Source organism: Bubalus kerabau, chromosome 5 (genome assembly GCF_029407905.1).
Source record: "Bubalus kerabau isolate K-KA32 ecotype Philippines breed swamp buffalo chromosome 5, PCC_UOA_SB_1v2, whole genome shotgun sequence".
NCBI classification, from domain to species: domain Eukaryota; kingdom Metazoa; phylum Chordata; class Mammalia; order Artiodactyla; family Bovidae; genus Bubalus; species Bubalus kerabau.
The window spans coordinates 119,511,695-119,538,292 of record NC_073628.1 but is presented as its reverse complement, the minus strand read 5'-3'; the positions used below and the strand labels follow the sequence as shown (position 1 = coordinate 119,538,292).

Genomic DNA, 26,598 nt, shown 5'->3' with positions numbered 1-26,598 from the left:
AAGAATACCTGTATTCATCTCTCTTGTACAAATTAAAGCTTAGAAATTATCAATTCAACTCGGATTAATTTTTATTAATACCATGGTCCCGCTAACGGCCAGTCGTCACAGGTGAGTCAGACAGAACCCTCCTGATCGGTGCTTCTAACTTAAGCACAGAAATCCTGGCAGGGACCCTGGAAGCTGGCAGTACTGAGTATTCACTGGGTAAGAACCTCAGGAATCCCTGTCACTAGCTGCATGTAAAATACTCTCAAAACAAGACGCTGAGCTGATCAAACACGGTTTTCTTCCTAATTTGTTGCCCCCTCGCTAGAATCTTAAAAAACGGACATTAATGACTTTAAAAAAGCCTTTAGATCCATTTGACAACTGGTTTTGTTAGCATGGTTCCTAAGCAACTCTATCTGTGGTATGTATTCAAACACTTGCTAAAGTCGTTTACATTTATTGGTCCTTAAGAAACTCATTGGTTTAAAAAAAAAAAAAGCGGAATCTCTGATGCTATCACTGAACTGTTGGGCAACAAAGCATTTATTAAACACTTGCTACATGCAAGGCACTGTCACACACATGACATCATTAATGATGTTAAATATAGGAAGGGCTATAGTTAAGGTTGTTTTTTTAACATGACAAAACCCTACTAAAAGCACCCCCCTCCTTGTTTCCCCATTAGGTTCATTTCCAGCAGAAGGTAAGCACAACAAGAATTAAGGGGTTAGGAAACCAGTGAACAGAAAGGCGCTCTGCCCCTAGGCCCTTAAGCCACCCAGCAAAAAAAAAAAAAAAAACCCCAGCAAGAAAGGCAAACAGGTGGAGCAGCAGCTGAGTAGCTGGGCTCTCCACGACCTCCAGGCGCTGCCACTGCACTTCTACCATCTGGGTGTCCAGCGGATCTTTTATTTCTGCTCATTTGGGGAGGGCGGGGAGGGGGAGGTCTGTGTGGCCACTCACTCAGAAAAATTCTTAAGGGAACTTCAAGTGCCAGAGATGGCAGTTTCTGTCAGGAGAGCCATTAAGCTTTTATTTCTAGCACTAAAATCAGTGCACTTTAGTCTTGTGAACATTTTCTTACCCTGTGTTTATGGGAAAGAAACAGCAAGAATGTGGAACTCAAAAATGTTTCACACTTTATTAAGATCAGGGAGGGGGGTAAAAAACCTCCTAGCATACATCTTTCTTGGCAGTTCCCGACCTCAGTAAAACATGTAAATAATGGCATGCTTTGAAATGCAGACTGGGATATAGAAGATTATTTTTAAAAGATACTACTAATCAATTCTGAGACCTTATCTCTGTGCTCACTCATTGATGGTACTCCAATCATGTTTTTAAATAGAGTCCTCTTCATATTACAAATCTGGCTCTGAATTTAGATCAGGGATCTTAGTTAACCAAACAGAAAAGAACCACTTACTGTTCAGTAAAATCAATCTAGAATATTTTTATTCAGTAAAACACGTGGAACATTATTTCATTTCATATTTTGAATACATGAGTAAAAATCTCACTGTTCCTAAGCAAGATTAAATGACACCTAAAATTCCTGGGTCCAGGTGGAAATGACACCTGAAAAGGAGGTTAATTTCCCAGCATTACATCCTGTGTGTGCCCAGCCCTGCAAGATGCTCTCTGGATAACATATATTACAAAGCTACAAGATTTGAGGAAACTATGGGACAGAAAAGTTTTGCCACATTTTACTGTCATGTGAATGTTAGTTTGGGCAATCAGGAAATAAGCTTTAAAATTCTGGTAAAAAAAGGAAAGCCCCAGAAAGAAGAAACTACCTATTCTACTACAAAATCTCAGAAGAAAAGGCAGGGGTTACAGCAAGAGAAAGAATTACATCAAATACATACAAAGAGGCTTCGTCCAGGAAGAGAGGCGAGAGGCCCCAGCAGAGCTGGGTAAAGATCAGGAGGGTTAGAAAAAATCAGCTCTTCCTCTTCCTCCAAGGCAGCCAGACTCTTTAACAGGTCCGGAGGAAGCAGAGGGGAGCCTTTGGGATCCTAGTGACAGAAAGGATCACAGTGAGATGCAATGTGGGATGACAAAAGCACAGCGGAGTAGTCGCATCATTAGGGGGATGAAGACAGGTAAAGTCGAGGAGGAAGCTGTAAGGAACAGAAGACAGCGTTATGCAAAGAGGAAACGGCTTCCAAACACCAAAGCAAAGTGACACAAGGACAATGAGAAGGAAAGATCAAGACAACAGACAGAAGCAAAGACAGTGACAAGCAGAGCAGAACACAGAAGGCTAGTGGACAGCCAGCGCGACGACGCAAGGCAGCAAAGAGACGCGCGTATCTTGGGCTAACAGAGAAACAGCTTTTTTTTTTTTAAAAGGTACCAATACACACCTGTTTCTCATGAGTAAAAAGGGCAAAGACAGGGAACTCCACCATCAAAGGTGACAGGCTAAATCTGTTCCTCTCAGAAAGCCACTTGCTTAAATATGCAGTAAATCTACTTTTAAACTTAGATGATTCAGCCCAACTGAGAGGAGCTTTGTCTCAGAATTCTCTAATGTGCTGCCTTAGAGATTTCTGCACACGGTCCTCTCTGCCAGACCGTCACAGTTCAACGTCAGGAACGGCATTCTTCAGCTTCCCCAAATCTATGTGGCGTGAAGAGGGCACCAAGAGCTGTACCCACTTACTCAGTGGCGGTCTGTAGCACTAATGAAATCAGAGGGACCTTTAAACATCTACCTGAGGTCTCTGAAGTGCCTGGTGACAGGGAAGGACACGCACCTCAAATGGCATCCTGGGCACAGGGTCCTGCTCTGGACGGAAGACTCCCGGGGACCGTCTGCCCCTGCGGTCCACGCTGGCTTGCTGCGCCATCACAGCTCTGTTATCAGCAGCGCTGTAGGCAGAATCCCAGTAGAACTCCGGGATCTTGACTTCTGAGGGGTTATGGTTATATGGCTCCATGGGGAAAGGCTTCATTGTTTTCTCGAGAGGCTGCTGCTGCCTTACAGGAGGTTGCAACGACGGCTCAAACAGTTTTATGGGGTCTTGGGTTTGAAGGTAGTAGGGCTGTTTCACAGGCATGATTTTCCCTAATGGGCCTTGAACCTGAGGGGGATTCCACAGCTGTTTGGAGGCATCTGCCTGTTGATACTAAAAAAAGAGATGCCTGGTTCACCAAGATGAGGATAAAAATGCAATGTTACTTCACTCAGAACTCACAGAGAGAACCTGAGCGATTTTACCACCAACAAAACTCCGGGTCATGCAGGGTTCTTTGCTCTTTAGGTTTTTCAATACGCAGAGCTTTCTGGGAACAGATTAAGGGCACTGAGTTCATATTCTCTTTCAATTCCAATATTAAGAGGTTTAATAAATGAGGCTGTGAGTGTGGGTGGGTGGGCACGCATCCATTTCCCCTTCTGCTTCAAGTGCTGCAGGATGATGATACTTAAGACTGGTGTCACAGTTCCCTTAACATCTCATCAAGGGCACAATTCTGTTTCCCTTCTGTAGTTCAGGTTTAAATATGGGACATTATTTACAGAAAATCCCTTTCTATAAAGCCGACAAGCAGTAGCAGGAAAGTATGGTAGGTAATATCTATTCTCCTTTACAAAAGTAGAAAGAACAACCGAACTTTCCTAAACAGCGAAGACTGCTGTGTTCCCATAATCATTACAAGTCTAAGCAAAAAGTAGCTGAATGCTTTTGTTTTTTAAATTGGAGGATAACCGCATTACAATGTTGTATGCTTTCTGCCATACAACAACCTGAATCAGCCGCAGGTACACATACAGCCCCTCCCTCCCACATCCCACCCCTGCCCCACCCCATCCTACCTGCCCACCCCGTTCCACCCTCCCCAGGCTGAGCTCCCTGTGTCATAAAGCAACTTCCCATTAGCTCTCTATTTTACTGAGGGAGGTGGATTAACTAGTATTTTTAATTAACTTGACACTGAATGATTTCAGGTGCTCCTCTCCTCACCTCAGCTGGAAGTACACACACTTGTAACTCACCTGCTGGAATCCAGAGTGGTGAGGAGGACTTTTCCCCAAAGCCGGCACAGCTTTTGTAGGGGACTGTTGCTGCTGAGCTAGAGCCTGAACCTGCAGCTGGCCTGCAGTCTGTGCTGCTGGCGGAGCTGGCAGAGGTGGGAGGGGCTGCTGGGAAGGTGGCTGAGGCTGCTGAGGTCCCTGGGTCACTGGCCCTGGTCCGGAGGGCCGTTGCTGGCTGTAAGGAATGTGGGACTGTTTCCCAGCTTGCACCTGGTTTCCTGGTGGAGAGTGAGCTGTAGGCTGAAGAAAGGTTCCTGGGACAGAAACACCAGCTGGGAAGGTGTAACCTGAGCCCATAGAAAATGCCACAGGAGGGGGGATAACATATGTTGGGGGCGGGAACCCTTCAAAACAGAAGAACATCGTTTTAGTTCTAAGGAAACTTAGCAAACGAAAGACAAAAATTAGTCATCTGGGGCTGGGGTGGAGAAGAGGTTTTCTAATAAATCATGAAAGACAGGCATCAAGCATCAAGTAAGATGCAAGTGTCAACCTTTAACCTGATTTCAAGAATTAAATACAGATTACTGCCTGCTACTTCTATCCACTGAGGCAACTGGAGTGTCCTAAAAGTTTCTCGGATGCAACGTTCAGTGACAGGCACTCCTACATAACAACGAGCACGCACTTGCGCATAAACTACAGGCAAATGGCTCAAAAACCATTGAAACCTTGGGGGAAAGAGAACTCCTTATACCTTTTGATATTAAGGATTTAGTCATGTCCCGCAGAGTCTAGAATTTCTCAGCAGGTGAACAGAAACTCCTACACAGACGGAATTCAGCAGAAGACATTGCAAAACATGTATTTACCTGGCCGGCTGGGAAGAGGAGGGAAGGCTCCAGGGTGATGAATGGGGATGAACTGGGAGTTACTTGCTTGACTTGGGGTTTGAGTTACAGGTGTTTTCCTGGCTTCAGACACTGGAGTCTTTCTTAACTCTGTCTGAGATTTTACCTATGACCAACCAGAAGCAAGACTACCTATAATAATCTGAAACTCAAATGAGACAGAAAGCAGCACCTACTCTAACAAAGGATTTAAAACCCTATGTTAAAAAAAAAGTAAAGTACATGCTTATTCACTTCACCTAAATTAAAAATGGGAACATCAAATTACTTAAATACCTCAAAAAGCTGTTAAGGGCTTAGTTTTACTCGTATAGTTATTCTGCTTTCACAAAATCACAGAAGTACGAAATATGGAAGAGGACTGAGAACTCATTTCTTTTATAAATGAGACACCCAATGCCAACAGGTTGAAACAGTTGCCTATTATCTTAAGCCAATGTTATCAGCCCCAGGGCCCTGTATTCGCTAATTCATTAAGAACATACATGAATTGATAATGACCACTAGCTCACAGATGAGACACTTTGGCCCTCAGTGTAACTTCATCTGGGAGGCTTTAAAGGTATCAGTCAAGCATCCACCCTCCACCCTGCAACCCTACCACCCCCAGAATAAATGAGGATACTTTCAGCAGTAAAAGAATCAGGCCTGACATCCTACACGTGGCGCCAGAGAAGCAGATGCCATATGCATTGCTCAACTAATATAAAGATGAATAAAATGAGGAAAACTGGCAGCATTTAATAGAAAACTTAGGATGAGGTACAGAGGGTGGTGATACACTGATTATTGTCAGGCTTTCTTTAATCACAGATACTCAGATTTAAAAGGGATGAGAGACTGGAAGAAGATTTCACTTTCCTGGACCTTTCTGGGAGGCAGTTTCAGAGAATGAAGGCAGAGCAGGCAGGAAATAGCTGAACTCTTTACCCCTAAAACACTGATCTCTGGCTTTACAGTTCTTTTGGCATTTGTCCCTTGCCTTTCCCCAACACCTCTCACTCTCCCTGTGCCTTTCCTCAATTTCTACCATGTTCTTTCTCTGTTTCTCCCCCTACTATTACTATTAAAATGGAACTATTATGTTCTTTCCCCAAAAAAACCTTGTAAGGGAAATACACTGTAGATATTGTTTATCTGAAAGCAGCTTTCAAAAATGTAAGATTCCTCATGCCTACTGTAAATAAATATATTTGCCAAAATGTGTTTAATGAATCAAATGGCTACAAACATTGGTGGTATTAATAAGACCAGTACGAGTAAAGACCTTTTTCTGTTTGTATGAAATCATCTGTGTCTCTTTGGAAAGATACATACATACATATATATATAAACAAGTCACTAATAACTGAGTAGTGTTTATCTTTCCCCAGCAGGAGACTTGGATTCTTGCTTTACAAATTCCCATGAGTCAGGATAACACTGAGGTTATACAATGCTACTGGCTGGGGCAGATAGAAATGTCAAGGAAAATCTTTTTCCAAAAATGTGTTTCATTTTGTATAGTGAATCTGGGGGGAAAAAAAACAAAACCCCATGAAACATCACTGTGTAAGCCTCAACATACTCAACTATGTGGGATCTATAAAGATCTCAAATTTTTAAAAAATCGCAGTTATAGCTCCCAAAGAAGATGTAATTATCTGTGAAATCGAGAGCTCTGCAACTGGGCTTATTTCCTACTACTTAAACTGGAGAGAACTGACAGAGATGTCCAATCAGGTTAGGATTTTTTCACTCACATTACAACTTCTGTGAACTGACAAGAGTACAGATCTACCATAGTTCTTCACATTACCTTACTATGCAGCCTTCTTAGGGTGCACGGAAGCTTCCAGAATAGCCAATTCTCAAGGGTCTAGGAGCGAATGGAACGCTTGCCTTTTGTGTGAGCCTTCCTCTACCTGCTTTACAGTTCAAACGCAGCTTACCTGCACTGCCACACTCTGCTTTCCTGTTTCCTGTAACTTTTCTAAGGTGCATTTCTTGGTTTCTGTTTTCCTCTTGTTGTTGTCCTTCTTTCCATCATTCTTAGTTACAGCTACTCCTTTGCTATAGTCCCTTCTCACCTCTTTGGGAGGAAAACTTCTGCCTTGGTCTCTGTTCACTTCTCGGGGCTTAATGTTCTCTTTGAAGGTGACCACTGGTTTCTCTCCTGTGTCACAGCTGTTGCTTAGATTCCGGCCTGTCGACAGCACTGATTTCAGTCCTGGGTTCCCGTCAGCTGCCAGGGACTCTATGATGGTTGTGTCTTGCAGAATGAGGTTCTCTTTGGCTTCACTGGGGTCTTCCAGTATTAACTCTGGGATTTCTGTGATAAACAACAATTTCCCTACCTCATTTTCACACTGAATCAGCCTAAAAAAGTAAAAATAAATCCATATATGAAAAACATAAATCAAAAACAATAACAGCTGAACTTTGTATGGGTCCCACAGCCTTAAAATGTGGGAAACAGCAGGATGCAATAGCGTGGATTTGGGGAACATAAACAGCAGTTCTGTAGAACCTCACATTCTCATTATGCCACCACACATCGCCACAACACACGCCTAGGCCCTTTTAACATTTTTCTAGTAAGTACAGTTACATTTGCTCAGCGTGTTTTAAGCACAAGACACCAGAATGGGCCCTTGATGTTCCTATTTTATACGTGTGAAAACTGAAGCTCAGAGATGCACAAGCATCATCCTGGTCCGTCTTGACTGAAACTGACCACCACGCATGCCCTTGTCAACACAAATCACCATGACTGTGAACATACAATTTGGTTAAGATTTATACAGATGTTTATAAATTGGAGAAGCATCTCGTAATAAATAAGGGAGACAAGGCCAGTTCCTCTAAAAGAGGCAGGGTAATAAGAGGACAGAGATTAAAGAGATTCTAAAGATCACTAGGGTCATAATCCTATGCTGTGTTCCCAACCTTTTGACTTAAGAGTTTACAATCAATAGCTTTATACCAAAGTGTAAAACTCATATGGGGTGTGTGTATGTATCTGATGAGGAATACCTTGGCTGATTATCTGCAATCCATTTGCCTATAGAGATCAAACGCTGCTGTCGTATTTGTCGTTGCTGACCCTCTTTGTCTCCTGTAATACCCTGATGACCTTTGGAAAAATCCAAGTTCCTAAAATTGACATAAGCAAATTATAGAAAATTAAACCTAATGAACTGCAATGGCTTCAGATTTTTCCATACAGGTTAGCTATTTGTTGTAATTAGCTGCATTTGCTTGAACTTATTTATACTCTTAAAGACTGTGAATACCATGAAACAAAGCAATATTAATGTGATATTTTTATTTATATTTCACTTTCTCATGGAGGAGTTGAAATAAATCACAATGTTTTATTAGGAATGACTTTTTTTTTAATATAAATAAAGTTTTTATTTAATAGTAAGCTCACATTGTAACTTACTTCAAACAACCATGGCAATGCTAGAGTCTCTGAGATATCTATTCTAACAGACAGTATTATCTATTCATTTCAAGGTGGCCCAATCTAAATCAGAAAAAAATGAACACATACCATAAAGTGTACAGAGCAAAAAACTCACTGACATTAGAAAAGTAAGTCAACCTAAAAAGTAAGGGTTTTTCAAATTTGTCTTTAAGCTATCATAAAAAAAAAAAAAAAAAAAAAAAAAATGGCAGCAGCATCTAAGAACTTCCAGGCAGTAGGCCAGAAACTGAGGATACAAAGATAAAGAGTCTCCTGACCTTAAGGAACAAATAATTATGATTTAATCCGAAGAGATAAAAGCTAAGCAAAGAATAAGAGAAGCATTATAAAAGAAACATTACTGTCTTCTGATAAGCTTTGAAAAGGTTCACAAAATAAGTGATACCTGACCTGGACCCTGGACAGGTATGGTTAAGAGCTTACAGATTAGTAAGTAAGGGAAGGATGAAAGAGGAATGTGAACGTTTCAGGCACAGCATGAACAACGTTTTGGAGGAATAAAAATACAGAGCTATTCCAGTACAGGTCACAGTTTATGCATAACATGTAGCTACTGGAGGGGAAGGGGGTGAAAGTCACAGGAAATATGGCTGAAAAACTAAGCTTTTGGACATCGAGATAAAAAAGATATTTTAACAACTGGGGATGTGTAAATTGAAGTTTTCTGTACTAGTAATGGGACATCATAAAATCTATACTTTATAATTGCAGAAGCAGAGTAAAAATGGACTAAGAACTTTTAAGTAGGGAAGTACATTAGGAAGCTTTTGTATACTCTACTAGGTAAACAGTGACAAAGGCCACCTACCTGAAAGAAGGTCTCAAAGCCAAGAATCCTTGTAACTCAAACTCCTCTGGAAGTGGTGTTGCTAGAGAACGGGAGAAATCAAGACTTGTAAACATTTCAATTAAAATATTATTGTTCAGCAGGATATTGCTTCCTATATTAAAAAAAGAATATTTTCTAGACAGAAAGAAAGATTAATGCTCATAGTTCTCTGTTCCTCTTTATAGTTACTGTGATAAAATAACTTACCTGTCAAGCCCCTACCTGTGGCCTCTGAGCCCGTGACATTGCCCTCATACTCACCTATGACTCAAGGCTGAGGAGGATGGGTACGAAGGACTATTTTTTCCCCTAGCAGCCTTAAAAATTCATAGCTCGATCCATTAATCACAATGTTTAGATTATCTCCTTGTTAACTCAAAGCACTGAATACCAACATTACATCACCCAGGAGCTTGTAAGAAATACAGAATCGTGGGCATTATCCCAAACCTACGGAATCATAAACTGCATTTTAACAAGATCCCAAGTGATTCATTTGCAAATATGATGCTTGAGGGGCACTGATCTAATGGAAGAAAAATAATCAGAAAGGAGTCAATTACAGTTTGTTCAATGCAGTGCTACTTATAATGGGGCAAAGTTTTAAGCAAATGGATAATGATTAAATAAATTATGGCATAGCCATAGGATGGAATATTAAGCAGCCTTTAAAAAATCATGTTCCAAAATGTTTAAATGACAAAGGAAAATTCTAACAGTATCTCGTTAAATTTATAAAGCATGTGTGTGTGTGTGTGTGTGTGTGTGTGTGGCTTAGTCATGTCCACTCCCCATGGACTGTAGCCCACCAGACTCCTCTGTCCATGGAATTCTCCAGGCAAGAATACCGGGGTGGGTTGCCATTTCCTTCTCCAGGGGATCTTCCAGACCCAGGGATCAAACCTGGGTTTCCTGTATTGCAGGCAGATTCTTGTGGACTATATCACATAACTTTAACGATATGATATCAATCACATGCAGGTATATGTATGTACAAAGAAGTAAAAGCCTCAAAGAAAATAAGAGTATCGTGAATAGTACGGAGAGTATTTCTGTATGAGAGAACTAAGGGGGACTTGTGTTCTTTATGTTTGTATGTCCCAAATGTCCTGATAAGCAAGTATTATTTTGACAGAGTAATGTTGTTCACATTAGTCCCCCCAAAAAATAACTATTAAGAATGAGGAAGAAGGGAAGATGGAAAGAATCTGAAAACACTACTCTCTGGACTCCTATTCAAATGAAGCAGAACAGGAGAATAAGCTGAGAGAATTACAAGAGGATTATTACCTCTATTTCCACCCACTTAACCAATGCAAAGCACAAAGTCTCCTCTGAGATACTGAATTTAAAGTCAAACACTTAAGAACAAAACCTTGTTTTTCTCTGGCCTTAAGCCCACTATTTACTTCCTTTGTAGTTCAGCTGGTAAAGAATCGGCCTGCAATGTGGGAGACCTAAGTTCAATCTCTGGGTTGGAAAGATTCCCTGGAGAAGGGGAAAGGCTACCCACTCCAATACTCTGGCCTGGAGAATTCCCAGGACTGCATAGTCCACGGGGTCTCAAACAGTCGGACACAACTGAACAGCTTTCACTTTCACTTTCACTAAGCCCACTGTTAGTGACAGAGAACAATGTCAGCAACACAAGGTTAAGGGAGCTCTTACCATTAGTACTTGAAAGATCTTCTTCATGGGGATGGAAACTGTTCAGAAGAGAAATTAGCCACGGCCAAATGCTGTAAATTAAACAGATAGTTCAGACTTTATTTTTGCATGAAAAACCAGAACGCTAATAAACCATAAAAATGTTACCAACAGGACCTAGACTATGTATTTTTCTCTTGGTTTAGCATTTTAAATGCTGTTATGATTTCCTAAAATATAATTACAAATGTGTCTAGATAAGATACACCAGAAGGGCCAAACTTCCGTAACAGAGACCTACTACTGCAGATCAGTCCTCAGGTTCCTAATTTAACAATCAGAAAAACTGACTTGTCAGTTTTATTCACTGAAAATGGATATTTACTGAGAAACCTTTGACCAGAGAAATAGCACATTATGTTTTTATATTTTTCACATACATTATCAGTTATGGAACCCATTACTAGTTCTTAATCTGTGACAGGGGATGTGGTTACATCATAGTCATATCACATTGAAAGTGATGAATATGCCTTTTTCTTTATGATATAAAAAAGTTCACATTGTTACAATGTCCTTACCTCTGTCTCCTAACACCAAATCTTTGCCAAAGTTTGCAAAATATTAAAAAATATTCTTAATACTTAGTTAAAATATTAAAAATAATTACAATCTACTTAAGATAATATAAAGATTTTCTAGAAATATGTAACCACCATGTTGGTAAAAGAGTGTGGCTTTAAGAAAATTTAAAAAGCCCAGGGTGAGTTGCCCAGGATAGAGAGATTGGATGCATATCATCACATCAGAGAAAAAACCTGGAAGCTGACAGCTGTACACTTTAAAATATTGGAATACGCCACTTTAAAATATATATAAATGAATACTATAGGAAAAATATATAAGGAAACAACACTGAAGAATAAATGTCTGCTACAAGCCTTTGAGGATGTAATGAATTAAGAGACAGTTGAAAAGGAAGGTTAATAACCTAAAAAAGCATGCTAGACTAGAACAATGTCTCTATGCAACAAATATGAGATCTCAAGAAACAGACAAAAAAGAGTATAAAATATGACTTAATGATATATTGCTTTACCCCACTGTGGGCTACTTAAGTCTAACTCTGCTTTCTACAAAGAAAAAAAAAAAAAAAAAAAAAAAATCACTATTTCATGTACTGATTCAGTCTAAGAGAACATGTTCTCAAAAAAGTATAGAAGAAAACAAGTTCTAGAAATTGTAATGGTCAAAAGCAAGAAACTCAAGTTTACTTGAAGTTCAGAAAACTGTTTTTTCCCTCATTTAAAAGATATGAGGATTATTACACCTTGATGTATCAGACACATTAGAAAAATCTTCAGTTTTAGAGAAATACCTCAAACTAGCTGAAAATGAGTAATAACATACTTTAAGATAAAAAAAAATACCTGCAAGGACATAATTTAAAGATCCCAATAAATCTGAGAGAAGAAAGGGAGAAGAGTAAATGATACGGAAGAAAAAGGAAAGAAGTTTGAAAATAAAGCTATTTCTTCTGGTTGAATATCCTTTGCGATGATAAGAATGCACAGAGAGTTCCCTGGCAGCCCAGTGGTTAGGACTTGGGTCTGTCGCTGCTGTGACCCAGCTTCAATCACTGGTGCGGGAACGAAGATCCTGCAACTTATGTGGCACGGTGAAAAAAAATTAGAAAAGAAAAGAAAAGAAATGGGAATGCACAGAATAGGCCTAAAAGATCACTCACTGTATAGGAACAAAAAAAAGCTAAATAAAAATACCAATGCTTTTTCATAACATTACTAATACAGCTTACTGAACCAAACACAAGTTCTAAAGTACACATGATAAGGAAAAAGGTATAGCTTCTGGTTAAGAAATGAAAACTCTGTGCAAGAAAACACTGTCTAAAATATAACTTTACTACCTTGGCATGAAAAAGAGAAGTGTAGTATGCTGTGCTTATGTTGCTAAACTCTGTTCATGACAATATCAAAAATGAAGGCGCTTAAAGTTAGATTTGAGGGGAGAAGAGGTAAGACAAGCACAAAATAAGAGGGATCATGGGGTCCTGAATGTGGCTAGGACATTTTTCAGGTTGTGACCTTGGTCAATATGTAGATGCTGAGCCACAAAGTAGAAATTTCAGAGACTCTCCCAATATCCACCATCAAAGTATGCAGGAGAGAAGCTTCTCACTCACTGCAAAGCCTTACTGCAGGTATTTATTCTATTGTTGTTTAGGGGCTACGTCATGTCTGACTCTTTTGTGAACCCATGGACTATAACCTGCCAGGCTCCTCTGACAATGGGATTTTCCAGGCAAGAATACTGGAGTGGGTTGTCATTTCCTTCTCTAGGGGATCTTTCTGACCAGGAATTGAAACTGCGGCTCCTGCATTGTCAGATGAATTCTTTACCAATGAGCCACCAGGGAAGCCCATTTATTCCTATGGCCAAAGGTAAACTGAAAACTTTCATTTGTCACTGTCTAAGGAATAATTCCTAAGAACTGTCAGGAATATTCTGAGTAGAGATTACACGGAAAATCATGAGAGCCCAAATAATATCCAATCCTCTATGCTTAGAACAAATATAACTCCAACTGGGTGTTACTGAAAGTCAGCATCAAACAGCTTAGTTAAAAAAAAGAATGGAAGAAGTAAAAAATCTCTTCCCTTCAATTCCTAAACAGAAAATTGGGGTGTATTGTAATGAATAAGAAACAAACTATTTCATTTTGCAATGTGAAAAATGCCTTTCCCCAGGATGGCAAGCAGGAATGCGGGAGCACACAGCGAGTCAGAAATCTAAGATTGTGCCTCCCATGAAGAATTCAAACAAGTAAGTGAAAAGCTTACAAAGAAGTCTTCAGTTCAATTTCTAGAGAGTAGGTGGAAAATACAAGTCCTCCACTGTTCCAATATTGTGTTAGAAGGCAGTTTCTACATATCTGTGGATATCAAACAAACAAAGCACACAGCTAATGGGAAATTCCGAGATACTTACTACTGTCTTTCATCCACCACTGCCTCCTGAAACACCCTGGGTCTGAGTCTCAGCCAGTCCATGGACACCTTGACGGCAGGTAGGGGATAGGCATTGTAGGATTCCTCCTGAGACTTGTTCTGGAGAGGACACTTGCACAGGATGCCAAGAAAAGACACTTAAAGAAAAAATGTGTGCACAAAGAATAAAATATTTGAAATTGTGTACCAGTCCAAATTAAAATATTACTACGAGCCTTGGGCTGTATGCTACTTAACACTTAAATATCTTACAGCTTCCTTCTAAAAAGACATCTTCTTTTCTACATTAGAAATGTCACAGATACTGTTGATGAAGGGGATGTCAGCAGATAAAAGGAGAGAACTTAGGGTTTAGGCCTCCTAATTCAGTATTACGAAATAAACACTTTTTCATGTTACTAATGGTTTGTTGCAATGATGAAAATGTCAAAGTTCATGCTTCCCAAAAAAGATGGCACAGGAAGTTAAATGATTTAATACTCACTAAAGAGGGCCAGCAACTGTGTCCAACACAGCTGCTCATCTTGGCTATAACTATGCTGCTCCGTTTCGTTGCTAAAGTCACGAAGATGATGAAGTTGAAACAGGTTAATGACAGTGACGTGAACTAACTGCTGAGAGTTGAAAGCTTTCTGGAATAGCAGCCTCTGTAAAAGAAGACAGGAATACTGAATATATTATCAAGAACTGAAGCTGTCTTCAGCACAATTAAACTGGCAGTCTGCATTTAAACCACAAGGGTAACATTTATAGATGAGTATTTTAATTGAATTTGATGCAGTCTGATGTTTCTCATGTTGACTTTCTGCCCTGAAAAGATTTAACCCAGTCACCACAGAGCTGTTTTTTGTTTTTTTAACAATGCTTTTTACTGCAAGAAACTATGTATTTTTTAATATGATCCGAGAAAAACTTTTTAGAGGACTATTAATAAATTTATACATTTTAATTCATCAGAAGCTGTTTTATAAGAGATGGAAACATACTAAAATATGAAACCAGGACCAATGACGACAAAATAGGTGCACATAGGAAAATCAAAATTTCAAGTAAAAAGAGGCAAAATGCATGTTTTACTCTTGGCACGTAACAAATGTCTTCCAAACTTGGTCATAAAGTTTACTCTTTCAAAGGCTTGACACATTTAAAGAAATTTATTTATAAATGAGATATATAGCAAAAACATATCTGAAACACAGGGTAAATGATAATCCAAAGCAGTCATTAACAAGTATTATAGGCCACCTGATGCGAAGAGCCAACTCATTTGAAAAGACCCTGATGTTGGGAAAGATTGAGGACAGGAGAAGAAGGGGACGACAGAGGATGAGATGGTTGGATGGCATCACCAACTCAATGGACATGGGTTTGGGTGGACTCCGGGAGCTGGTGATGGACAGGGAGGCCTGGCGTGCTGAGGTTCATGGGGTCGCAAAGAGTTGGACATGACTGAGCGACTGAACTGAACTGAATAGGCATTTGTACAAATAATTATACTGACACGTTCCTCTATCAGGAGAGCAATGGCCTTCACAACCACATTTCTTTGACTTAAGAAGTGTGTGCTCACAGTGACCTGTGGAGCATCCCTGTGAGGAAGGCTTCACCTGCATGCTCTCAGCTGCCTTAACTTCATCACCCTGCTACCTCAATATCTGCAGTAGTGTAGAGTACTCCCACAGAAAACAGTTTTCCAACAAAAGTTCCTGACAAACTTGATAGCTATTAGAGATGACATCCTGGTTTCACCTTACACTTCAGCCACGGCCAAATACCCTCCCTCCCCAGGCAAAACTTCTGGAGAAAGTGGGGTTCACTGCCACTAGCCTTATGATGGGAAATGGATTATGTCACTTACACTTCTACCAGCAGTGACAAGAGATCCTACCATCTCAGAAATTTATAGCTGCTTGTGTCCAGCCTATTCTGAGATTTTTTTTTTTTTTTTTACCATAAAGAATGTGAAACATCCAGAATAAGTTCCATAATTCTACTAACAAGATCTTTCACATTATCATTGGAAAAAACACAGTTCTATTTCTCTTTAATTCTATTCTCCCTATCATCCTGCCATCTGTCTTTCCAGTATATACATCAAGAATGCTTACTCCTTTTCAAATGGCATCGACCATTTTTCTTTCCTTTACTCTGAATATCTTGAAATGCTATTTCGTTCCCAGAGTGCTCCTGTAAAACTCTTCTTTCGTTCTCTACATCCAACTTTACAGATCAGCTGACTATGTACATAAACACATAAAATTGGCATGAGAATATTGTTTTTCAAGAAGTGTGCTTTTCTATGAGTATAATTTATAGTAATGTATCCCTTGTATCTATAAATCCAGTGGCATTTATTTTAGAAGGCAATGTTCTACTGAACAAAATTAAATAATTTTTTTCCTGGTTTATGTACAGAAACATAGCATATGAGAGCAGCCTAGGACTGGCAAATGATAATGCAAGTTCATGAAGGTACAGACTGTGTCCTGTTCTCCCCTATATCTCTAAGAGCTTAGAGAAGTGAGAGAAGTGCAGATTATACAATAGGACTCAAACACTTAGTGAAGGAATAACCCATACTTTTAGAAATACATAACTATTAAGTTGTAATTTCATAACATTTGGATTGCATTTTAGTAACAGGTTAAACCGGGACTGACTTTTTGTTACTCAAAGACACTTTCAACAGCAGTTAAGGATTATACTGAACTAAATACTGTTAAGAAACAGCACACATTTAACAGATATAAAAGCCATGTATCTCAGTTCCTAAACCCAGATCTTAAGTCCTCCAATGAGGACTTAAGGACCTCTCAAGTTGGTACATGTTTCTGCTTAGTAGATAAAGACTTGCTGGTAAGACAGATACACTGAGGTTTACATGTGGATAATACTAATTGTCTGTAAAAGCTTTAGAAATACTTACTCAACTATGCTAAAATTTCACTCCAACAATGTTCTTCTGACATTTCAATACTGGCTAAGGTTTAAAATAGATCTGCCTCATACTATGTTTAACTTCAGAGTGTTGGAATAATACTTTAAAGTGTTATTTTAGCAATTGCCCACATACACCCACCAGAACTTCACATGCAAAAATATATATCTGAAGACAGTATTAGTGTCTGAGGTTGAACCAAATACAAAACTGACTAGCTTCTATGTGAGAATGACTTAGAGAAGATCTCATGAAGGTAGGTCCCCCCTTCCTCCCCATTTACGGAGTATATCTTGAATAGAACCAGAGTTGGAAGCAATCTCAAAAGATCATTTGGTCCAACCCCCTGCTATTCAATGAGACTGCACCTAAACCATTCAAGAAAAATGGCTGCCAATCTGACTTTTAAGCTCTCAAAAGAGAGACCTCCTAGTAACCCCCTACAGGTCTCTATTTAAATTTTAAGATTTTATTTCTGACCTCAGGAAGACAAAGATGTGTTCTTTTAAAATAATCCTTCATATATCTGAAAACTTACAATGAATAATATTTAGACTTGTTTTTTCTAGGCTGAACAGCCTAGGGCTTTAAAAAGTTGGTTGTTTCTTTCATGTACCCAACCCCATAAATCATGGGCTAAGTTTAAATAGGTCACTAACAGAAGCAGAGAACAGCAGGGGACTCTAGAAGCTTATTTCAAAAACAAACTATGTCTATTATAGTTACTTGGTATAATCTCTTACACATAAAAAGTATCAACTAAAAAATGATCGTCTATAAATTAAACTATTTCACACTGATTGTATCTGGCTAATTTACTGTCTCTTAACTAAGTTCTACAATCTCTGGAACGTGAAACCTGTATAATACTTCATAGACAATTTCCCAGTTACAGACAATTCCTCAGTTCAGTTCAGTCGCTCAGTCGTGTCCGACTCTTTGCGACCCCATGAATTGCAGCACACCAGGCCTCCCTGTCCATCACCAACTCCCGGAGTTCACTCAGACTCACGTCCATCGAGTCAGTGATGCCATCCAGCCATCTCATCCTCTGTCGTCCCCTTCTCCTCCTGCCCCCAATCCCTCCCAGCATCAGAGTCTTTTCCAATGAGTCAACTCTTCGCATGAGGTGGCCAAAGTACTGGAGTTTCAGCTTTAGCATCATTCCTTCCAAAGAAATCCCAGGGCTGATCTCCTTCAGAATGGACTGGTTGGATCTCCTTGCAGTCCAAGGGACTCTCAAGAGTCTTCTCCAACACCACAGTTCAAAAGCATCAATTCTTCGGTGCTCAGCCTTCTTCACAGTCCAACTCTCACATCCATACATGACCACAGGAAAAACCATAGTTACAGACAATTCCCCAAGTGTATAGACACTCAAAAGTAACCTAGAAATATGTTCTTTGAGACTGTCTTGTTCACTGTTGATTTCAGTGACTAAAACAGTGACTGGTACATACTAGTCAAATATTTGTTGAATAAATGAACTAAAAATAAAACAGTTAATTTTAACTCCTCCAATATTATATATATTTTACTACATCATTTAAACTAAGTTAATATACTAATAAAAATTACTTTCATACATATAACTAGAAAAAAGGTTCCTTAATTTTATCTCCTTGTACAAATTAGTGAAATATATGCCTGCTGAATGAAATTCTCATTACTTTCCTTCAGTCAATCACAAATCCTGAGGGATCAAAGCACAGTAAGAACAATGAGCTCCGTTCGCAGAATGGAATTACTATCAATAAAGTAGGCAACCAAATCACATCTAAATACAGAAAACATCAAATGCAGGACTTCCAAAACTGAGAAAAGAAAGGTGCTTGATCTGACAGGGAAGGAGGAAAATTTGTCTTTCCCACTATGGTATTTTCTGCCAAATGGCAGCTACTTAGTGAAAATATGTCTGCTGTATTTCTTTATATAGACAGCACCTCAGTTTAAACTGAAGGAATGCGGTTTGCCAGAATTTCACATGCTTTAAATTTCGGTTTTATCAACATTTCATAATTAAGTAATGACATAAAACTGGGAGTGAGTCTCCTCCAAATCATATGCTTCCTCATTTAGACAAGAAAAAATTCTGTTTAAAAAAATCTAACCTTAAACTGTTCTTCCAACTTCTCTCGAAGAGGGCTCAACTTTTCCAAGCTCTTACTCAGGTACACATGACCGTGGAATTTAATAAAGGCCTTGATGAAGTCAGAAACACCCCATTTGGTTTTCACCTCATCCCGGCTGAAATGAAAGAAAAACTTTCATGAATCTTAAGCAGCAAAATGGCTAAAACGTCTTACAGGAGACACGCTCAGATGAAGTAGTACTCAGCAGCCTGTACTACTCCACTGGGAACAACTCAGAGACTGACTGGTTGAAATTCAGTGGCGACTACATGCAAAACTGTTGTAATACATATGTTTAGATTTTAGGCAAATATGAGAGACAGGAAGCATGAGCAACTGGCCATTATTTCTTGTATGCCCAAATTTGAGTCCATTTGGAAAAGTCAACCTTACCTTTCCAGTGCTTTAGAAAGTGCTTTTTGTAGATTAGTAGAGGCAGCTGGGAAAGGGAACTTCACAGCAATGCTTCTGCAGTAGTAGAAAATTGTAGTCAGATGGTCTCCTTTGGAAGAAGCTAAGATAGCCAACTGATTGTAAGGCTGACCTAGAGGAGAAAGGTAAGATTCTAAAGTAATCCAAGATGCAATGAAGTCTTGCTATCACAGAATGCAGAAGGTCAGTTTTTAAATCTCTGTATTAACAATGGGGAGCATTTTATAAAGTAAATCCCATGACTAGCTCATTAAAAATGGCCTAGCAGCACACTTTAGTGATGGCACATAGGTTAAAAGTCATACGATTAGGGTGGGGGGCACTCCAAGTTCAAATAAGACTTTGGAAAGGGCTAGACAGGAAGTATTTTTTGCTTTGTGGGCCAGTCTCTACCACAACTACTCCCCTGTGCCACTGCAGTGGGAAAGCAGCCAGACAGCATGGACCAGTGTGTCCCAGTGCCGTCCCCGCCTGCAGGCGACTCCTTTAGAATCTAATGGACTTTCATTGTGGCTTATCAAGAATGCGTATCACCAAACACCTACAGTAATTTAATTCAAGAATAGCTCCTAACGCCCATTTAGAGAGCCATCAAAAGACAAAAGCATTATCTTTTTGTAATAAGAGAGAATTTTTCTAGGAGGGAAAGTATGGTATTAAAAAGAAAATTATATTAGGAAAGCCAGTTGTTGAAGCAATTTTAGATCCCATTAGAGGATATTCTATCCATAGCGCTTTACTGACAACAGTAATAATACTTTTATTTCCAATTGCACAGAATATACAGTTAAAAGGAAAAATACAATAATCAATACCAAAACTGAAAATATCTTTTGGCTTCTTACCACTTAAATGAGGAGCCCTGAACTATCTATTTTCTATTTTTCTACTGAGAGTAAAGTGTCATAACCAACTCACCATTAGAGGGGACAAGCTGAGCCGCATGCCTATAGTAGGACTCTGCCTGGCTGGTCTGGTTTCTGTATCGAGCTAAGAGGAAGGAAAAAAAAAACTCAGTTTAAAAACAAACACACAGATAAAAACAACCATTAGGGTAATTCCAAAACAGCTATAGTTTTTAAAGATTTAAAGTTAATAAATACATTAAAATTAAATGAAGATTAAAGACAAAGTATTTTAAAACAAATTAACTATAGGATTACGTGTGAAGTGTCCATCCGGCCTTCCCTATCTGAGACATTCAGCATGTAACCAACTTTAAAGCTTACCTAGGCCCCATTTTCAGGTCCTCCAGTGTCATGCCATCACCAGCTCCCACTACGGACTATGCTGGTGACCTGGGGCCGGCCCACAAGAAGGGGTGAGTTATATGGCACTTAAAAACAAAACAAAACAAAAAACACTATACAATATGATCTGAAATTTATGTATTTCTTTAATATCTTTATAAAGTGATTTTGAAAAATGCCTCATACCTATTGAAATATTATTTATGTGTGTGCAAAGAACACACTGAAAGCAAAAGCAATCTAGATATACTACTACTTGCTGAATCTCCCTGTAGAAACTAGTGCTTGCTTTGATGTGACCTCTCCTGGAATGAATGATTTACGACATCAAGAAATCTAAAAATCTCTGAATGTAAATCCACTCCTTGTTATTTGAGGACAGTCAAAACATAATCCTATAGTTAATTTGTTTCACAACCCTTTTTAGGTCACCTTAAAGGAATGAACAAGAATATATATATTACATAACATTCCGAGATAAAATATATAAAATGGAAATACAAATCGAACTGTAAAAAGCAAACAATTAAAAATGAACTTTTAATGCACTGGTAGGAAGAAAAGAAGGCAACCCAGCTTCAGAAGGAGTAATTTGTATAAACTCCACAATTCCAAAGGAATACAGTCTTTCAGAAAATATTATGGCATCACTTTGAAAGATTAAGCTTTGATTACATTTTTGCTGGTTTATTATTTGCCTACATCTGCATAAAATCTGAATATGAAAGTTACTTCCTTCAAAATCCTTTGCCAATCCCAAAGCATTCAGAAAATCAAAGTTTCTTAAAATACATTTTATAGTTTTCTCTTATGACAATCTAAGTTGCATGTGTATGCTTGTTTAAAAGAAAATAATCTTTCTATGACTACTCCAAAGAAAAGCATGAATGTATTATCAATTCCTTCACACCAAGGGCTCACCAATGTCTCCAAGGTGAACGAGGCAGTGCTGGCAGATATAGGAACAGGAGCTAGACTGTGGCTTCACTATGGCGCTGGTATGCGTCTGTTTATTGCTGATAATTCCCAACTGGGAAGACTTCACACGGCATGGTAAATCTACATTAAACACTGTACACAGTTCTTGTAATAACTGAAAGGAAAACATGAGCAAGGATTAGTATTAAGTCAGAAGTGCTCTAACAGTAATGTTGGTATACTTTAACATGTGTAACTAATATAAAATACTGCTAAGACCTAAGATAGGACAACCTTTCATAGGATAACTAGTAACATTCATTACAAATCATATCATTTGACTTGCCAAGTAGTAGAGCAATCCAAGATGTACATCTAAAAGGAACAGCAGCAATTTAGGAAAAAAATGGTTTTACCTGAGTAGGCTATTCAGATTCATTCAGCAAGCAACTCCATGAAATTACCTCTCTCTCTCTCTATTTTGTTTTCCTCTTAGAAACACACAAAACTCATTAAAGACTAGTTGGTTACAAATTCGGAGAAGGCAATGTCACCCCACTCCAATACTCTTGCCTGGAAAATCCCATGGATGGAGGAGCCTGGTAGGCTGCAATCCATGGGATCACGAAGAGTCGGACACTACTGAGCGACTTCACTTTCACTTTTCACTTTCACACATTGGAGAAGGAAATGGCAACCCACTCCAGTGTTCTTGCCTGGAGAATCCCAGGGACGGGGGAGCCTGGTGGGCTACCGTCTATGGGATCACATCGAGTCGAACACGACTGAAGCGACTTAGCAGCAGCAGGTTACAAATTTGATTTAAATACAAACCAACATATTTGGCAGACTTCAGGAGTTTCTTGAGATTTATTTTCTTAAGCCCGAGGTCAAACTTGGGTCTCTGCATACACAGATCTATACATCTGTAGAGATCTGGAAGGAACTTTTGACATTATGTAGACATCCACTTCTTTCTTCCTCTCTTCTCTAGTTTTATGGTATGAGAGGGTTCCTTCTCTCACTGAGAAATAACTTCTCTGTGTGAGCATGTTGTTTCATTCTTTTCTGCCTCCTGCCTGCCATCCCCTCATTTTAAAAATCTACTTTCAACTTATCAAGCTTCTTTGCTATGGCCTATGAAATGGTGCCCACAAAAAATAAACAATAATTATTACTATAAGACAAAACACACAGAACCAAAGCATTTTCCCTTGACTCTAGATTTCTCCTTTAGCAAGCTTCTAATGTCTCTTCTTCTCAACAGAATTCCTTCAAAGGAGTCCACAAGTATCTGCTTTCTCAATTCATAGTTGCTCCTTAGTCCATTATGATCTGACTTTCCCACAGCCTCTCCACTCCCCATCCCACCATCCACAACCACTCTACTGAAACTGCTGTCAAAGACTTCTTGTTAAAAATAAGCAAATACAATGGATGTTTCCTAGTCATCATCCTATTGGATCTCTCTGTCACACTGAAAACAGCTGATTTTATGACTGATCACTAAGCTTTGCCAGTTCTTTTTTTCTTGCCAATCATTTCTTTTCAGTGTCCTTCATTCAAAGACTTTCTCCCCCCACATTAATAGCCTCAAGCACTTAATTCTTGGCCCTCCACACAGCTCTTCACATTCTACTCTCATTCATTCAAATATTTACTTACAAGCAGATGACACCACCCTTATGGCAGAAAGTGAAGAAGAACTAAAGAGCCTCTTGATGAAAGTGAAAGAGGAGAGAGAAAAAGTTGGCTTAAAGCTCAACATTCAGAAAATTAAGATCACGGCATCCAGTCCCATCACTTCATGGCAAACAGATGGGGAAACAGTGGAAACAGTGGCTGACTTTATTTTTCTGGGCTCCAAAATCACTGCGGATGGTGATTGCAGCCATGAAATTAAGACGCTTACTCCTTGGAAGGAAAGTCAGGACCAACCTGCTGCTGCTGCTAAGTCGCTTCAGTCGTGTCCGACTCTGTGCGACCCCATAGACGGCAGCCCACCAGGCTCCGCCGTCCCTGGGATTCTCCAGGCAAGAACACTGGAGTGGACCAACCTACACAGCATATTAAAAAGCAGAGACATTAATTTGCCAACAAAGGTCCGTCTAGTCAAGGCTATGGTTTTTCCAGTGGTCATGTATGGATGTGAGAGTTGGACTATAAAGAAAGCCGAGCGCTGAAGAACTGATGCTTTCGAACTGTGGTGTTGGAGAAGACTCTTGAGAGTCCCTTGGACTGCAAGGAGATCCAACCAGTCCATCCTAAAGATCATCAGTCCTGGGTGTTCATTGGAGGGACTGATGCTAAAGCTGAAACTCCAATACTTTGGCCACCTGATGAGAAGAGCTGACTCATTTGAAAAGACCCTGATGCTGGGAAAGATTGAGGGCAGGAGGAGAAGGGGACGACAGAGGATGAGATGGCTGGATGGTATCACCGACTCGATGGACATGGGTTTGGGTGAACTCTGGCAGTTGGTGATGGACAGGGAGACCTGGCATGCTGTGGTTCATGGGGTCGCAAAGAGTCGGACACGACTGAGTGACTGAACTGAACTGAACTGATTATCATTCAAATACTTGGTTATTGTATCACACCCATGGAAAACAATAGGGACACAGAGATAAATAAAAAAATCTGTGTGCTTAAGGAGCTCACAGCTAAATGAGCAAGACAGGTACATAAAGTAGGGAAGGGAGAGTAGGAGAGACGAGGAAGAGAGAGAAAAATAACAAATACAATAGCATAAACCAACGGAATATTCTATGCCTGTAATAAGTTTCACTCCCTGGGCTATGTGTTTGTCTCACTTAATCCTTGTGATAAACTAGTAGCAATGCAATATGTTGCTTCAACACAGGTATGAAGCTCCATTTTTTTCAGATGAGGGTATGAAAGCAACAAAAATATTGAGTTGTTTGACAAATATTACAGAATTAGAAATATCTTGATTCAAACACCACTCTCTCTTATAAGTACAGATTTCACAAAACAAGATACCTTGGGGGACCCAACTCAGAATGATATATAATATCTCACCCTTTTCCTAAGATAAAAAGCACCTCTATAGCCAAATAGAAAATCCTATATTCCCTTCTCACGAAACACAGGGGTTACCTACAACTGTACTTATACCTGTACATTTGCAATGTGCAAGAAATTTACTGACATAAAACTGAGCAAACAAAACTAGTGCCAAGAGAGTCTGAAAATAGAAAAAAAGGAACGAAAAATGGGAAAAACCCTAAAACAGATTCTGTGGAAGATAGCAAGAAGAAACATGACAGAGGATAAACAAACAATTGAGTTCTACAGGTACTGAAAGAATAGACTGGAGAATTAGGCACAGCTGAGTATCTATCAAGAAGAAAAAAAGATATTTAAGAAAAGTAAATCAAATACGGTTTAAACTTCATGTGGCTGTCTTATAATAAAATTTTTGCCTGAACACAGGAGTTGTAGGTAGAGATACTGGAAAAATTCCTGTTGGTTCAAAGGATTCCAGGTGAGAAAGCACAAGTTGAGGCAGAAACAAGGTGGGACTAAAGAGAAACAGATGTTTAATAAGCTGAACAAAACTGTATTTGGCAATTATTCTATGAAAACTCTATTATACTATTCCACTGCTACTTAGCTCTTCAATCTACCCTAAGAATTTAGAACTAAATATGAATACACAGGGATTCCCTCATAGCTCAGTTGGTAAAGAATCCGCCTGCAATGCAGGAGACCCCGGTTCGATTCTTGGCTCGGGAAGATCCCCTGGAGAAGGGATAGGCTACCCACTGCAGTATTCTTGGGCTTCCCTTGTGGCTCAGCTGGTAAAGAATCTGCCTGTAATGAGGGATACCTGGGTTTGATCCCTGGGTTGGGAAGATCCCCTGGAGAAGGGAAAGGCTACCACACTCCAGTATTCTGGCCTGGAGAATTCCACGGACTGTATAGTCCATGGGGTCACAAAGAGTTGAACACAAATGAGCAACTTTCACTTTTCACTTTCACTATGAATACACAGAATATCTTTTAATTACTACAGATACTTAATGCTTTCTTTTTGGCTCCCATTTCTTAAGAGTAAGGACTACTCTACTGTTCTGTATTTTTATGTTTAAAAAAAACCCATACAGCATAATGTTACATCTTTACTTCATTTGGCAATTTGGTTCTGGTTTGAAGCACCATGCTTTAAATACCAATAGTTAACAAAACGATCTAAGTCAAAATCATTTTCACAGAAAACAGAAATGAGGATAATCATGTATCAGTCTCTTTTCAATCCATTCTAATCAGATTTCTATCTCGACCACTCAACTTAAGTCCCATTTCATCAAATCCAAGATACCATAAATTGTAAGATGAACTATTATTTACATAACAGAATAAAAAACTGCCAATTAAATGGTGAACTGACCATCTTTTGTAAACGTATCCCTATCTCAGAGGTGTTAAAATATGAAAAATGTTTTAGAAATGAGGAAATATGGTATCCATTAATTTCACTAATGACTTCTGTGTGTCAAATCCAACTGATCCTTTTTAATCACCTTACCTGATTTCTTTGTAGCACTCAACTGAGTTGGTCACTCCCTCCTCATAGTGAAGTGCTTTTCTCTTTGTCTTCTAAGATACCACTCTGATTTACTCCTACTGAAATGTGGCTCCTCCTGTGCCAAACCTGTTCCCACCTAGTTCTATGGTTTTAAATGCAAAACCCTAATGTCTAAGTCAGGGTACTTTATTGTAATCATAAATTTTACTCTGGCTCTGACCTTTTCACTGAGCTCCTAGCTTAGCTTATCGAATTACCTATTTGACCTCTCCACTTATATGTCAAACAGGCATCTATCTCCCTAGCGTAGCATGAATAGAGTTGTCTTTTCTTCAGTGTTCCCTATCTCAGTAAATGGTACAACCAGTCAACTAGCTGATAACTGAAGTTATCTCTGACTCTTCACCTATCCTGATTCCATACATCTGATCCAATTTATTAGGAAGGCCTGGCCATACTTTAAAAATCCATCAATATCCTTCCATTACCACAACAGCACACTATCTACC

The 26,598-nt window shown here is 39.2% G+C and overlaps 1 protein-coding gene across 6 annotated transcripts in view; it reads right to left on the bottom strand.

Annotated features, from left to right (window-relative positions):
* SMG7 (SMG7 nonsense mediated mRNA decay factor) overlaps positions 1–26,598 on the bottom strand; it is an 86,351-nt gene that overhangs the window by 4,949 nt on the left and 54,804 nt on the right. For 2 of the 6 annotated variants that reach the window (XM_055582896.1, XM_055582895.1), the window contains exons 5-18: positions 21,541–21,712; positions 20,288–20,359; positions 19,331–19,481; positions 18,917–19,052; positions 14,352–14,514; positions 13,848–14,004; positions 10,860–10,930; positions 9,171–9,231; positions 7,906–8,025; positions 6,822–7,248; positions 4,852–4,996; positions 4,001–4,383; positions 2,760–3,131; positions 1,866–2,015 (exon numbers count right to left, since the gene is read on the bottom strand). In XM_055582896.1, coding sequence (XP_055438871.1) covers positions 1,866–2,015; positions 2,760–3,131; positions 4,001–4,383; positions 4,852–4,996; positions 6,822–7,248; positions 7,906–8,025; positions 9,171–9,231; positions 10,860–10,930; positions 13,848–14,004; positions 14,352–14,514; positions 18,917–19,052; positions 19,331–19,481; positions 20,288–20,359; positions 21,541–21,712 — 2,580 coding nt within the window. The remainder of the gene's footprint in view (positions 1–1,865; positions 2,016–2,759; positions 3,132–4,000; positions 4,384–4,851; positions 4,997–6,821; positions 7,249–7,905; positions 8,026–9,170; positions 9,232–10,859; positions 10,931–13,847; positions 14,005–14,351; positions 14,515–18,916; positions 19,053–19,330; positions 19,482–20,287; positions 20,360–21,540; positions 21,713–26,598) is intronic. The other 4 variants (XM_055582897.1, XM_055582899.1, XM_055582898.1 and 1 more) reach the window with 4 other exon arrangements.